The sequence below is a fragment of the Lepidothrix coronata genome, unplaced genomic scaffold (assembly GCF_001604755.1).
Source record: "Lepidothrix coronata isolate B3197 unplaced genomic scaffold, Lepidothrix_coronata-1.0 Scaffold101, whole genome shotgun sequence".
NCBI classification, from domain to species: Eukaryota; Metazoa; Chordata; class Aves; order Passeriformes; family Pipridae; genus Lepidothrix; species Lepidothrix coronata.
The window spans coordinates 2,236,762-2,252,481 of NW_016690281.1; the positions used below are offsets into that span (position 1 = coordinate 2,236,762).

At 51.0% G+C, this 15,720-nt stretch overlaps 1 protein-coding gene across 3 annotated transcripts in view; it reads left to right on the plus strand.

Moving 5' to 3' along the window:
- Positions 1-15,720, plus strand: part of CACNA1H (calcium voltage-gated channel subunit alpha1 H) — a 151,348-nt gene that overhangs the window by 67,165 nt on the left and 68,463 nt on the right. For all 3 annotated transcript variants that reach the window (XM_017823054.1, XM_017823053.1, XM_017823055.1), the window contains exons 8-10: positions 807-899; positions 2,777-3,566; positions 8,142-8,551. In XM_017823054.1, coding sequence (XP_017678543.1) covers positions 807-899; positions 2,777-3,566; positions 8,142-8,551 — 1,293 coding nt within the window. The remainder of the gene's footprint in view (positions 1-806; positions 900-2,776; positions 3,567-8,141; positions 8,552-15,720) is intronic.

The following is a 15,720-nucleotide window of genomic DNA, read 5'->3' on the forward strand; positions in this document are numbered from 1 at the left end:
GAATTGGAGGCAGGAGCAGTTCTGGGTTTTGCCAAGGCCACCAAGGCTCACGTTGGTGTGACAAGTCGCCGTGAGTCAGTTCAGGCAGGAGCTTTGATTCTGATGGAAATGGTGCTGGAATTCCAGCTCCAGGATTAGCAGCAAGATTGCACCAGAAGTTTGGTGTGTTTTATCTAAATAAGAACTGTAAATTACGTGGTAGAACTCACTTTGCTCTGCACACAGGCTGTGTGGTGTTAATTAAATCCTCAGCTTCTTTTTTTAGTGAAAGGAAGACTGAGAAAACGAGTATTAAATCAGTCCTATATTTAATTAAAGTAAGTCTCTTCCACTCAGATGCTTTCCCACTATGATATTGGTGATACAGTTGTAATCCTGAGCCAGTAGGAATCGCAAAGAAATTGGTTTCAAGGAAACAAAATTGACTTAAAAACTGGGAATTTTATGGGTGACATCACAAAACCAGGAGCCAAAGGTAAAACTCCAGATCTCTGCACACAGAGGCTTTTTTGATTAGAATCCCTCCTGGGAATTTCTTGGTGCTGCCTCAAAACCAGTGTTTCAGGTGGTTTATTTGAATGTTTCACCATTTTAATTGTGCCAGATTCCTGTAGAAACCTCAGGCCAGTCCTTTGGTCCCACTTTGCTGCTCTCCTAAGCCAGCTGGGAACAGAAGTGCAGCAGGTCTGGATGGATCCCAAGAGGTGCTGTGGAGTGCTGAGTACCAGGAACCATCAGAAGATTGACATCTAATAACTTTTTGGTTGACTTTTGTTCTTACACTTTCTTTCTCTGTCTTCCTGTAGGTTATAACCCTGGAAGGATGGGTTGACATCATGTATTACGTGATGGATGCACATTCTTTTTACAATTTTATATATTTTATATTGCTTATAATAGTAAGTATGAACTGGGAGATGCTCCTATTCCTTTTCCTTGTGGGGTCAAGTTGTTCCCTGGGTTCTTCACAGGGAAGAGCCAGGTAGGGCTCAGGGTGGGAGACCTTCCTGCTGCCATCAGGTGTGATCATGCAGGTTGTGGTTCGTGCTGTGGGGGCAGATTATTGGCTGTGACAGCCCTGCTCAGTGTCCCATGTGCTGCACAGTCACAGCCTGTCAGGCCATATGGTCTCCCCTCCCTCTCGCCCTCCCAGTCTTGGGCTTGTCACCTTGATGTGTCTGAACTGCCGTGCCTTGGCCGAGCAACTGTTCATCAGGACAAAAAGCAGAGAGGCTGCAGCTTTCCTTCCTTTAGTCTCCTCAATGTGCCAGAGGACACCTCCTTTCAGTGGAGGGCCCTCAAACTTCTGAACTTCACCTGAGCCCTTCAAATAACAATAATCCCAATAATAGCACTGCAGCTTGCTGAGGTCTTACAGTGCTATCTTTCCTAAAATCAAAGTGTTACCCACTGGAGGTGCTGGAGGTTGTCTTCAGAAGCTGCCATTCCATGTTAATAAGGTTCTGTTTTTCCAGTGGGCACAACCTTCTCCAGGGGTCTGCACATGGGGAAAAGGGAAGCATTTAAGTCAAGAAGGAAGCAGAGGGAAAGGTGCCTTGTAATTGTAAGGCAGGACATGGGATGGAGGGACTTAAAAGTGCTTTGGAGGCTGGATATTTCCTATATATAACCCCATCCTCGTCAGTGTGGGTTTGAAGGCCTTGGGAATTGAACCCAGCTCTCACCAGCAGTGGGAAAGGCGTGGATCAGAGCACTGAGAGTGTCCCAGTCATGGAGAGCATTTTGAAGTCAGTGGTTTTTGAGCTTTAGCAATGGACCATGAATAGTAGGGATTTATGCTCCACTGCTCTGAGCCCTTCTCTACATATGGATCCTTGCAGAAAAGCCAGAAGGTGACTAATCTCCAAGTCACTTGGAGCTGGGAAAGGCACCCTTGCTGCTTCCCTGCCAGTATCCAGGCTGATGTTCCAAACTGGAGATCAGCACCACAAACCATCTCCCAACGGCTTCCCCTGAGGATTCCCCAGACAATGGTCCAGATTAAATCCATGTGTGTCCTGCTGAGCCCAGCACAGAGGTTTGGCCCTGCAGGCAGTGGCACTTCCCTGACGTCAGTCCCGTTCATGCCCAAGGGCACCGATTCCCTGCTGGGAATATTTGACATTTCCCTTTGGCGGATTTATGAACCCAAGTGGTGAAAAACCAGTTTGTGGAGTCAACAGCTGAGGGAAGAATGCAGCCTTAGGTCACTTTGCATTCTTGTCCTTGGGACTTAAAACTCAGTTTTCACCCAAGAACACATCAACTCAACCAGGCAATAAATCAGGCCCCTCTAGGAGCACTGAACCTCCTGGAGGTGAATTTTTCTGTGGCAGAGAGACACCAGAGTAAAAAGGTGAACTCTGTTAGGGTGTGATCAAAGTGATTGAAGAAAAGACCCTGTTCCAGTACAGCACAAATTGGACTTCAGACCATCTCTCCCTGCAGGTTGGCCAAATGTCCAAGACAGCTTGTTCTGTGGTGGTGACTGATTGACTGATTGCCTCGTGTTCCACCCGGCGTTAGCAGCAAATGTCATCCATGCTGAGGGGAGGAAAGTGGGGAGGGCCATTGTTAACAGCTCGCTTTGCCATGGCCAGAATAATTTAGCATGGTTTAGGAGCAAATTTAGCAGCCTGGGCATGTGTGGCCATGACATTTGGTGAGATTTGGCACGTTTGGAAGTCTCACCAAGAGCCACACTTCACGTCCAGACGACGCGTGGTGGCGAGGAGCGTGAAATCCCTGCTAATCCCTCTCCCCGTGTTTCCTCCAGGTGGGTTCCTTCTTCATGATTAACTTGTGCCTGGTTGTGATAGCAACACAGTTCTCCGAGACCAAGCAGCGGGAGAACCAGCTGATGCAGGAGCAGCGGGCCCGGTACCTCTCCAACGACAGCACAATCGCCAGCTTCTCGGAGCCGGGGAGCTGCTACGAGGAGCTGCTCAAGTACATCTGCCACATCTTCAGGAAAGTGAAGCGCAGGACGATCCGCCTGTACAACAACTGGCAGAGCAAGCGCCGGAAAAAGGTGAACCCCAACAGCGGCACCAACGGGCAGAGCCACCGCGGCCGCAAGCGCATCACCTCCATCCACCACCTCATCCACCACCACCACCACCACCACCACCACCACTACCACATCAGCAACGGCAGCCCGCGGGGCCCGCGCCCCAACCCCGAGATCTGCGACCTGGAGCTCAAGGTCATGAAGCCCGGGGCCCAGCTGATGCTGCCTTCCCCGGCCCCCAGCGCGCAGAGCCCGGCCCCTCACCCCGACGCCGAGTCCGTGCACAGCATCTACCACGCCGACTGCCACGTGGAGGGACCCCCCGTCAACTGCAAGTCTTCCAACGCCCCGGCCGGCATCAAACTGGCTGCCGGGCTCTCCAGCCGCGGCAACATGAACTACCCGACCATCCTGCCCTCGCCGACGAGCAGAGTCAGCTCCGTGCCCGTTCCCAAAGGGAAGAAGAACGGGAATTCGCCGGTGGCCGTGGTTAACAGCCCGGTGAATTTGGGCGTGGATTCTTATGGGAAGCTGCAGCAACTGGTAGGAGAACATGGTAAGGATCATCAAACTGATTTTTTTTTTTTTTTTGGCTTAGGGGAACTGGGCAAAGGGCGAATTGCTCAAGAGCTGAGGTGTTAATGGTGGCCTTGTGGCTGCTGAAGGCAGAAGGAGGACAGGTGGAGACTGGGAGCTCTGTTCCCTCTATCCTTATGTTTGCAGTCACTGGGTAAAGCAAGATACAGGATGGTCCAGGCAGTGAGTTCAGGCTGTTGCTGGAGGCCTCTTTCCTGTAGTCATAGAATGTGGGTTTGAGCTCCTCTCATGTTCCTTGTGATATCCTGGAGGTTCTCCCTCTGTTCCCACCCAAGAACAGACCCGTGGAATTACATTTCCAGTGAGTGATGGACCTGCCAGCTCCATCCCTGAAGCAGAGAAGCCCCAGGGGCTGGGAGGTACCTTGAAAGGGATGAGCAGGTGAAAACTGGTGGAGAAGCATAAGATAGAGGAAGTGGAAGAAGTTTAAAACAGGGAAGCACTGAAAAAACTCAAACCAGACACTTCTAGAAACTTCTAGTTCTGCTTTGAGGGGCCCCTGAGCCTCTGAATTTCTTCTTGGCAAGGAGGAGCAGAGGGTTTGGAGGGAGGCCCATGGCCACTGCAGGGTTGTGCTCTGTGCTGGTCCTCAGAGGATGTGAGGAGGGCAGGAGCAGCAGAGCTGCACATCTCAGGCACTCCCCGTGTGCAGAAGAAATGTGCCACTGGGTGTTCCTGCAGATTTGGAGCTCCATTCAGTCTGAGGAGCATTCTGGGGGACTCTTTTATACCTCAGTCCCATCCCTATCTGTGCACACTGCAGCAGCACCAGAACAGTCAGTGAGGTTTTATCTCCCCTCACATATAAATCACCCACTGGAGCAGTGATTACACGCAACACTTGGGTTTCTATTTTGCAAAACATTTTTCCAGCCCTTGTAGCTGGAGCTGAAGGCTGAGGAATAGTCTTAAGCCCTCAAACAGTGAAAAGTCAAAAAAGATCCAGCTTCTATTTTTTAATCTCTTTAAGCAAAGTCGTCATCTGGTTTTTTCGATGCCTGTGTTTTCCAAAACTGTTTATCTGCGTGTGCATGGACACAAATATTTACCCTAGTGATGTATGAGCCTAGCTTGGGGGGGGTCACAGGAAAGGTTACTTGCCAGAGAGGTTGGGTGGCTTGTCTTTGTGAATTTTTTTTTTTCCAAGTGACCATACAAAAGGGTAAAAGTGGATTGTTTATAGAAACTGCCTTGGGCAGCCGCTTCTGAACACTCAGGAGCTTGGCAGAGGGGGCAAGGTTAGTTCCAGCGTTCTTCTGTTGTTCAGCAAGGACTTCATGTGAATCACTGGTTCATCTCTAACTGTGCAAATGAGTGAAGGTTACTGGGAGAATGTGTATTTACCTTGAGATAAAAGCCCAGGCTCTGCAGAAGTCTGGGAGCAGGAAGGCAAAGAGGAGCAGGAGAGCTGGTGAAGTCAGGGGTTTGGATCTTTGTGCTTGCAAGGGGAGCTGCTCCTGGGGTCTTCAGGAGAAGAAAGCCCCAAATCTCAGTCCCAACTGTGATATCCCAGGACCAGTTCAGGGATTTTGGAGGTTTTTCACATAGCCTGCGGTGGTTCTTTGAAAGCTGGAGATTAGATTGAGTTGTTATTAATAATGCAATTATAGTGTCCTCTTTTCACAGAGGGATTTCGGCCCCGAGGATGCCAAAATGCTTTAAGCAAATCTCCTGGAATTGTTTTGTCTCTTTCAGAAGTGTGGTCACAGCTGGGGGAAGGGGTGGATGCTGCTGATCTTGGCTGCTGAGCTGCTGCTCATCCCTCCCTTGAGGAGCACAGGGACTGGGAAGGGATGGGAGGCAGCTGGGTCCATCTGGAGACCCTGTCCTGCCATGTGTCAGTGCCCAGCTCTTCCCCTCCATGGCTTTGGCTCTTTCCAGGCCCTCCTTCCCCCTTCTGTCACACCATGTGTCAGTGCCCAGCTCATGGTTCTGCCTCTTTCCAGGCCCTCCTTCCCAACCCAACAGGGCTGAGTCAAATTCACTTCTGCGCCACAACCACCTTCACAGATCAGAGGTGATGGATGTGACTTCAAGGCTTCAAGGATGATCTTTGGTGCCAAAGAAAGCAGCTCCTGAGGGTGTAGCTCTGCCAGGCACAGGTCCCAACTCGTGTTTCTCCATCCCTAAACTCAGCAAAGGAGCCATGTGAGGTCCTACCCAGTTCTCAGTGGGGAAGGTGAGATGGGCTCACGAGCTCTCCCACCCCTCCTGGTCTCAGCCTTTCTGGGCAAACAAAGAGCTGCCCAAATTCACTTAATTCCCTCTCTCCTCTTACAAGTCAACAAGCAGAGTCTGTTCACTGCAAGACTTGTGCAAGGAGAGCCCAGAAGTGATAATTGAGAGCATTAAGGAGGCATTAGCAGCCAGGGCACTCGCAGCCCCAGCTGGAAACAAGGTTGGTGTCTGCTGGGAAAGATGCAGTTGTGGGAGAGAGTATTCTCTTCCCTCCTTTTGTTGTGGATTTGAACAGCAGAAAGTACAGGCTGTTCCTCTGTGTTCTCGTGCCCTGCAATGCTGGGAGGTTATTTTAGCAGGCAGCCAAGGAGACTCTGGTATTTTGAAGACATCTGTGGCGCCAGTGCATTTCATATAATTTTTAACACTTTGATAGCATTAAAAGCTGTCTGGAAAGCCCCTTCCCTCTGTTGTCCATCTACTGTGCCTGTGCTGAGCCTTTCCATGTTGGACCAGTCCTGATCAGGAGCTGGAGTGCAGTGCTGTTGCAGGCTGAGCAAGGGGGAAATATTCCTGATCCTCCTGGTGTCCTCGATGTATTACCAGGAGGCCTGTCCTGGCTTTCAGGGCTGTTTTGAAGGTCAGTGATGTCTCTGTGACATTCAGACGAGTAAAATGTATTTTGATTCTTTTCACAACCAAGTTTTCAAGTGATTGAGTTGCTTTGGCTTTGTTTGGTGCTGCCTCCTCTTTAAAGATGTGCTCAGCCAGGAGTGGCTGAAATCAGCATTCCTGCTGGGTGAGCTCCCAGCTCCAGTGTCCAGAGCCAGGAGCATCCAGTGCTTTTATCTTGGACTCCCCAAAACCGATCCAAGTGGTCCCCATCCAATCTCCAGACAGGAGCACATGGATGTGGCACTCAGGGATATGCTTTATTTGTGAACATGGTGCTGGGTTAATGGTTGAACTCAATGATCTTAGAGTTCTTTTCAAACCTTAATGAACCTGTGATGGGGGAAAACTGTCCCCTCAACTTATTTCCCTGAATCTCAAGGAAAACTTCCATTGGTGCTTAAATGGCATTTTGTGGGAAGGGTCCCATGCTCCCAGTATTGTGTTCATGTTGGTTTGTTTTTTTTTCTTCCCCCTGCCATTAATATCTGGTTCCAAAACATAAAGAAACTAAGAATTTGGTTCCTAAATAAGAGGAAACTAAGAATTTGTTATATGTTGAATATGAGGAAATAAAATCTGGTTCCCATTCCACCCAAATCATCCTCATTACACTTGTCCCTGTCTTCTCCATTCCCTGGCTCCACGAGGGCAGTCAGGATTTCTCCTCACACTGCAGAACATGTGGCAACGTGTTTGATTTTAAAACACCCTGAACACTCAGTCCTGGGCCTCCAGCAAGGAATTCACCTGAGCTTTATTAAAGGCTGAAGGAGGGATGAAGGAGACTGAGGGGACTCCCAGAGCTGTGATCTGTGGTCTGGAGCCACCTTTGGTCCGTTCCTCCCTCTCCCTCCTCATTATGAGCTAAATGGAAGCACTGTTGGAAGCTAAATTGGGTGTAGCAGCTTGATAGCTCTCAGGTATCACTGATGATGTGAGCCTGGGCAGAGGTAATCAGGAATAATTGAAAAGGAGAGGTGTGTCCACCAGCCTTCCCTCAGCCAGGGCACTGAATGGCTGCCACGCTCTGGAGGGGGTAGAGGGTGAGTGTCAGGGCTGGGGGAAAGGAAATCAGAGGGGGGAAATGAGGCAAAACCAGAGCTGCTGGGTAAGATGGCTGGCTGGAAGGCTTTTTTAGGGTGTGGAGAATAATTCCTATGAGGAGCAGCTGGGTGGGCTCAGCCTGGAGAAGAGGAGGCTCAGAGGGGGAGTGTTTCAATCTCTCCAACTCCCTGACAGGAGGGGGAAGCTGGGGAGAGGGGGTGGTTCAGGCTCTGCTCCCAGGGATCGAGAGACAGGAGGAGAGGAAACAGCCTCAAGTTATGCTATGAAAGGTTCAGGTGGGATATTAGGGAAAATTTCTTCCCTAAAAGAGTGGCTAACCACTGGAAGGGGCTGCCCTGGGCACTGGTGGATCACCATCCCCTGGAAGTGTTTAGAAAACACCTCCAAGAACCACCAGGAGTCAGCCCCGTGAAGCAGACGTGGCACTTCACAATGTGCTTTAACAGGCTGGTGTTATTCAGTCAAAGATTGGCCTGGATGGTCATGGAGGTCTTTTCCAGCCTGAATGATTCCATGATTAAGTTTGTTTGAGGAGGGGGCAGGAGCTGCCCTGCCTGGGGCAGAGCAGCGCGGGGTGTCCCGGCGCGGCGACTCACGGTGTGCGTGTCCCTTGCAGGTCTGCGCCGCACGCCCAGCCGGCTGTCGGGGCTGAGCACGACCCCCCTGCCCAGCCCCCCCGGCCCCACCCTGACCTGCGAGCTCCAGGACTGCCCCTTCTGTGCCAGCCTCCTGGACGACCCCGAGTTCGCCCTCAGCGACTCCGAGAGCTGCGACTCCGACAGCAACGGCGTCTACGAGTTCACGCAGGACCTGCGGCACGGCGACCACCGGGACCAGCTCCAGCAGCAGAGGGGCAGGAGGAGGAGGAAGAAGAAGAAACCCAAGGAGAGGAACAAGGTCGTGCAGCTGTGGAAGGCTTTTGGCAGCAAACTGAAGAGGATCGTGGAGAGCAAGTACTTCAACCGGGGCATCATGATCGCCATCCTCATCAACACCCTGAGCATGGGCATCGAGTACCACGAGCAGGTGAGGGCGGCGCTGCCCCGGGGAGATCTGAGGGTCGGGGGTTTCATGGCGTGGGGTGACTCTTCAGAGCCATGTCAGAAGAGGAATGAGTGATTTTTGTGCCATTTGGAAGCACCAAATGGGACTGAAGGCTTGGTCCTGTGTGTGCACGATGAGCAGAGTCATCCTTGGCGTGTGGAACGCCTGGGAGGGGGCTGGCAGAGTGAGGGGTGAGGAGTTTAGCCCTGAGGTGTGCAGAGCTTAAATGTGTGTGTTGGCCATGTCTGCTCAGAGCCTGGCTGCTTGTTGGCTCTGAATTATTCATGTATTTTTCTGGTGGAAATACCCCTTTGGTCCGATGGTGGTGGTGCACAGTGGACCTTGCAGTGCAGACAACCCGTGCAGAAACTTCTTCTTTGATCCCGGACCTTTAAATAAAGACTTGAACTATCAGGCAGTGCTAAAACAGCAAAGAACAATAAACAAAGGTTAGTTCCTCCCTGAGGGCTCCAAAACCTTTACTTCGATCTCATAGGGTGCAAGTAGACCTTTTTCTTAAGTGGTTGGAGAGAAACTGTGCTGTTCTTCCCAGTGTTAGTCTGAACGTGGTGATGGCAGAGAGCGGTGCTGGCAGTGAGGACAGCTTGTCCTTGTTGGCTGGTGGAGGCTGGAGGGGCTGTGCAGTGGGAGAAGGGAGGTGAGTCATCTGAGTATCTCCAGTTGGTCGCTCTGGGAAGGTTATGTTCTTCTGGGCTTTTCTCTCTTGGAAAAAAACTGGTTATTTTCAACTGTTTCTCTGGAGTTTCTTGTGCCACCTCTGTATCAGGTGCAGGAAATGCATCCCAGTGAGGCCAGGAGATCCTTGTACTCATCTTCTGGGAGGTGGATAGTCAGAGGTTCATCCAGTGCTCCCCCAAAATCTTCACTGCAGGATCAGGAACAGGTCAAAGTTATTTATGAAGCTGTTCCTCCTCTCTTCCGTGGTCTCTCCGTTCAGGAGTGAGGAGGAAAGGCTGACTGAGTAGCATAATATACCCAAAGGCAGGACAAGAGGCTCTGCATTATCCTTCCCATCATTTCCCAGGATTAAGTCCTGCTCAGGACCATGACAAACAATCCCCTAGAGCGCTGCTATTTGATTTTCTCTCCACTCCTGTGCTTTAAAACCCCCATATTTCGAGCTGAGACATATTTTCTTTCAGAAAAGCCAGTGCTCAGCTAAAACACCCAAACCTGGGGTGTGCAACAATAAATTGGTTCAGAGTTCCAGCAGAGAGTGTCCAAACCCAACAAGGATAGAGCTGTCGCTGTCGGCTTCCTGTCTGCTTAGTTGTTGCACAAGTTTTAAAATTGGGAAATACACCTTGTCAATAGCTCCTGAATAGACCATTCATTCCTCTTGGCAGCTGCATTTCTGCATGGTTACCCTTTTGTCAGGTGGATACAGCTTTGTCAGGCCTTGGATATTGCTGTGATGGGAGCTGGGGGAAAACCTTAGGCAGGCAGCAGTGAGAAAACCCAGGGATTGCATGGATTGTGTCCACAATCACTTGGATGAAGGTAAATTGTAATAATTACATCCTTGCTGCAGCTGTCAGGTTTATATTGGGTTTTACCTTGTAAAAGATTTGCTTTCAACCATCCCAAAGCCAATGGCAATAAAGGTTCTGCAGCTTTTGGCTACGGAGCATCAGGTTCCCACCAGCACTGCCCGGTGTGGGCCCAATAAAAAGGGAGGAATTTTGAAGTGAGACCTGTAAAAGTTCCTCCACGTGCCCGACTGCAAAGTGTCCCTGGGACACAGCAGGATAAGTGGAGCTGTCAGAGCCCAGTGTGGTGACACCTCACCCAAACTGTGAGGTGTCCATATCAGCAGTGTCCCAGAGGATGAGGTGCTGTCCAGAAGCAATAGGAAATGGCTCTGGGCTCCCAGATTGTTTGGCAGGAAAATCCGGGGCTGCTGTGGCAAAGTGGGGTGATTTGGGAACCCGCAGCCCCCCTTTGTGTGAGAATTGGCTGCGAGGCTCAAGGTGGGGGCTGCTTTGTGTGGAGATCAGGAGGTGCCTGAGCCAAGTGTCCCAGCCCCACAGCGTGGTGTTGGGGTGGAGGGGAGGGGAGGGGAGAACAGCTCTGTTTGGGTAAGCCATGAGCATTGCCAGGAAAAACACTTTCAGCACAGCTTTGTGGTTCCTGAGTGGCAGATGCTGCCCGGTCCCTCTGCTCGGAGCAGGTCCTACCAGGTGAGGTGTGAGCCTTCCCCGGGCTGTAACCAGGTGTGAGTGTTGCCAGATCTCCTTCTCCACCCTCCCAAGGGCAAACCTGGAGGTCATTCCCCAAGGCATAAGGATTTAGGAGCACTCTGTGGCTGTCCCTCTGTTTTCCTTGCTCCCACCAAGCTGTTCAGTGTTACCCTGAGAGCAGTGGTCAGGGGCTCCTGTTGGGGAGCTGGTGCTCTGTGCCTGCTGACAACACCACGGGAAGGGGTCTCCTGGGCCCTGAATCCCTGCAAAACAGAATCCTGGAACCCCAGAATGGTTTGGGTTGGAAGGGACCTTAAAGCTCATGAAGTTCCACCCCGTGCTGTGGGCAGGGGACACCTTCCACTGGCCCAGGTTGCTCCAAGCCACATCCAGCTTGGCCTTGGACACTTCCAGAGGAGGGACATCCACAATTTCTCTGGGCAAACTGTCCCACCAGCACTCCCCACCATTTGTTCTGGGTGAAGCAGCTCAAGCAGGTTCCCTGGTCTTGACTTTTGCCAGTTATTTTCAGCCAGTGACTGGTTGTATCAAACTGGGCTGCAAACAAACCAGTGCAGCAGCCACAGAAAAGCCTTCCCCAAACCTCACTGTCTGTAAGGAAATGCCAAATCCCTTTTATAAAAAATTATTAGTGGCTTCCTGCCTTTCTTTTCCAGCTTGTCAGACTTCCTAGTCATCAGTGGCTTTGCAAGTAGATGGGCACAGCACAGACACTTTGATTCGAGTGCTGTTCAGAGCCAAGACATCGATCCTGTGTGTGTGGGAGGGGTGGGGGGTTCTGAACAACATATGGTGAGGAAGATACAGCAGTGCTGGTCCTCTGTTATCCTGCCTTTCATCCTGGGACACGGCACTGCTCTGCAGAGAAGTCTCACGGAGCCCTCTTGAGGCAATGGAGCATCATTGTCCATGTGTTCTGGGTGAGGGAATCGAGGTTGGAAGGTGCCAGGCTGGAGGCAAAACCTGGTGGGCTTCTGGCCCTTCTTGTAACCACAGGGCAGGGGGACGTGGGTGCTGTAGCAGAGCTTTGGGAGCACCCCTTGGCAAGACAGGAGGGTGACTTCCAGATGATTGAGAGCCCTTTCCATATCCAGATCTCCTCAAGGCTTCAGGATGTGTTTTTATGGGAATGTGAAGCTCCCAGCACTGCTCACACAGCTACTCTGGCTGCTCTTGGCTAATGTGGTTGGCACCACCCCATTTAATGCATGTAGCCCATGTAGAATTATAGAATCATGGAATGGTTTGGATGGGAAGGGACCTTAAAGATCATCTCATTCCAAGCCCCTGCCGTGGGCAGGGACACCTTCCACTAGCCCAACCTGGCCTTGGACACTTGCAGGGATGGGGCAGCCACAGCTTCTCTGGGCAACCTGTGCCAGGGCCTCCCCACCCTCACAGGGAAGGATTCCTTCCTAACATCTAATCTAAACCTGCCCTCTGGCAGTTTAAAACCATTGTTTCCAACCCTGTAATTCCCTTCGAGGCCCAGGATCCTGTCCCATGGCCATGGACACAGTGGCTGACTCTCAGGAAGATGAGGAGATGCTGGAGGTGCTTTGCAGAGCTGTGCTTTAGTGCTCCTGCTCTTCTCACGAGGCAGGATGAAGATTTAATGGCAGCACATCCCATTTGTGGCAGGAGGCAGCTGCTGATGGGAAGCGAGTTTCTTTGGGATTCCAGTCATTAGCAGCAGTCAGATCCTGCCCAGCTCATCCGTGGGGTTCACAGGCAGCTCCTGCTCCAACTGCACCTCAGACACAGCTGGGAATTAGGAGCTTCCAGGATGCTCTTAATTAACAGCAGCCCAACTTGGATTCCAAAGGTTAATTGCCTTGTTTGGAATTCCTGGTTTGTTTTGTTTTTTTTTCCTTCTGTGCTTTATTTATTTATTTGAAACCCTCAGACAGCTGAGGAAAGCCAAGTACAGAGCAGAAGGCAATCCTTGCATTAATCTTCCAGGCAATTTCAGTACATTGGGTGATTTTGTTGTGCATTCATTGCAGCTGACAGTTCTCCAGAGCGGCTGAGAACGTGCCACGGCACTGCAGCAACCGAGCAGGAATAGTGCACTCCAGAGGCATCCCCTCTGCCGTGCCTTTGGGACAGGGGGGTGGGATACCTGGGATATCCAGGATGTTTCCAGCCACTGAAAGGTGACTCCTTTTTGTCCCAGGAGCAGTTTCACTGACTGCTCTGAGGAAATAATTGCTGCTTCTTAGGTTTCCTTGATTCCCAGCTCTGTGGTTATCCAGTGCAAGGACAGAGTCCTTCATTTGTCCAGGAGAGATGCTGGTGTCACCCCTTTGGAGCTCTGAAATCACCCAGGAGCACCTCAGGTTTAAATTGTAAGAAGAGCCCCCCACTCGGCTTCCCAGAGGAATTTGCTGAAGTAGCTGTTGATACTTGTAATGATTCCACATAAAAGGCTCAATTTACATCAAATGGCACTAGAAATGCTATTTTACATTCACTTCTCAGAAGAGAAGTACAAATTAGTATTTGTTCCGAGCTATTGCTGTTCAAAGAGCTTTTAATTGCTTTTCTGATCCCTCATCCATGGGCTGTTCCGTTCGGGAGCAGCTGCCTTTGGAGCAGGTTGGAGCTGACCTTGAGGGGCACCCAGTGGTCCATGGCTTGTCAGAGTGAGAGAAGGATTGGTTTTGAGCAGCACATTTTGTTATTCTGGAGTAAAAGTAATTCTGTGTGATTTAAAGTAGCAACTCACTTCTCCAGTGACGTCCTGCTTCAGCATTTGTCACTTCTGCCTTGAAAAATTGGTTTGGCATGGAAAGCTCAGCACTTACTCAGAAAGCAGAGGAGAATCTTTCAGCAGCATTTGAAGCAAATTGCTTAAATTCCTTTTGAGTTGTGAGTCAATAAAATACTATCCTGGCCTGAGATTCTCACTTTCAGCTCGCAAAATTTGTTCACTCTTCTAAATTGCTGCAGGATCCAATTTTAAGAACTCACACACTGGCTGGACTTGAAGAAAACAGATTCCCCCAGTCCAGCCTGGGATGAGAAAATCCACCCAACATGTTTGTGCTTATTGCCTAAATGATGGGAGACTTATTCTGCCCTTAGCAGTCCTTTGGTTTATGTGTTTGTGGTGTCAGGTGCATCCCAGGCTGTCCCTTCCCTGCTCCCTCTCTGAGGTCCCAAAGTGGGCTTTCCCAAGCCTTGGTTTGGTCAGTGGAGAACACACACAGTGATGGCAATTTGGCTTTTTCAACAAACAAACAAACTTGTGATATCCTGAATTCTGCCTCCACCTCTTGAGAGCAAAGAGAAGGGCTTTGTCTGGTGAACCTGGGAAAGGAAGGGGCATTTTCCACCTTTTGTGCCCCAACATTATACCATGTTTTTATTGCTCTCCAGACTACCTTCCTCCAGGCCCCCTCTTTCTTCAGACAGACCCTCTGTCAGGTCAGGAAGAGTTTGGGGATCCCTCAGCACAGTTCAGGCTGCAAAGCTGCTCAGGTCCAGCAGCATTTACACCTGGCAAGGTTCATTCCCACAATAGAGGGAATCAAGGATCAGAGACAGGGTGGTATGAACTGATGGCAAAATATTTTTGGGTAAAAGCAGGGCAGAAAAGCAGATTTAACCCTGGCTCAGGGTTAAATCACTGTCTGCTGGACCTGAGCTGTCATGGCAAAGGGTGTGGAGCCTGACACGAGGGGTGTTCAAGGAGCCTCCTCTCTGTCTTACTCTCTCCTCTCGTTTAACTGACTCCTCCTCTGCTCTGTTTTCCTTCTCTTGGATCATATGTTCTTGGTATATTTTTTTTTACTATATAAGGGAAAGCATATGAGATCCTTCCATTCCTGTGCCTCTGAGCAGACATGAACAGCACCTCTCCAGTGTAGAAAGTGAGGGTAATAACTCAGGGAGTGCTGACATGCTGAGCAGTTGGGGGAGAGGCAGAACAACAGGGGGGTTTGCAGTCTGGGCTGGTTCCTATGGATGTGCTCATTAGCCTGGGGAGTAATTCACATACTCCCTGTGGAACTGTGGGCACGTTTTCCCACCGGTTCCTTCCCCTCACTTGTGCCATTAGTTGTTCTCTGTGGTGGGGGATTGGCCACATAAATCACAAGCAGGTGACAGGAACAGCCTTCCCAGCACAGGCTGCTGGGTGGAAACTGGAGATGTGCTCAGCACCAGGACCAGCCCTGCAGGGTGCAGGACCCACCAGCTGTGTTTCTTCCATCTGGGCCATGCAGTGATTCAGCTGAGCCAGATCTCAGTGCCCTGCCAGGCTCCCGAGCCCTGCGAGCCCCATGCGATGGCAGCGGGCCGGGACGTGGGGAATGCAGACAGACTGTTTGCATTTCAGCTGGCAGGTAAAATAAACCAAGTGTAGCACAGCCCCGAGAATGAAAGCAGAGTGCACTTTGCCAGCTGCATTTCATCAGGAATGCGTGTAAATCCCAGCCAGGGGCGGCCAGTTCAAACCCTGTGTGCCAGTGGCTCTGACGTGCTCCGGGACAGGGAGGTTTGGCACAGCCGGGCAGAGGGACCCCGTCATGAAGGAAGTGGCTTTTCCCAAACAGAGAGCGGTGTTGTGTGTTGAGTCTGTGCCTTCCTGCTGGCTGCCAGCTCGGTTCTTTTCATCTGGGAGTGGGTTTGTGAGAGAGGCTTGGCTTTGATCGGGTGCTCCAAAGCAAGTCCCTTGTCTGAGCGATGACAAGATGCGAGTTCAAGGAGGAGCTGGAGTGTGTGGCTCGTGGCAGCTGCAACCAGCAGCTCCAGAGACATCACTGTGCCCTCAGGCAACGTGCAGAGCCCCAGCCCGGGTCCCTCTGAGCAGCCCAAGCACGTGGCAGCAGCTTCCCATCCTCCCAACTGGGACAAGAGCAGGGACAGCAGAGAACAGCAGAGGGGGAATTGGAAAAGCCTGAGACAGTCAAACAGCCCGTGGGG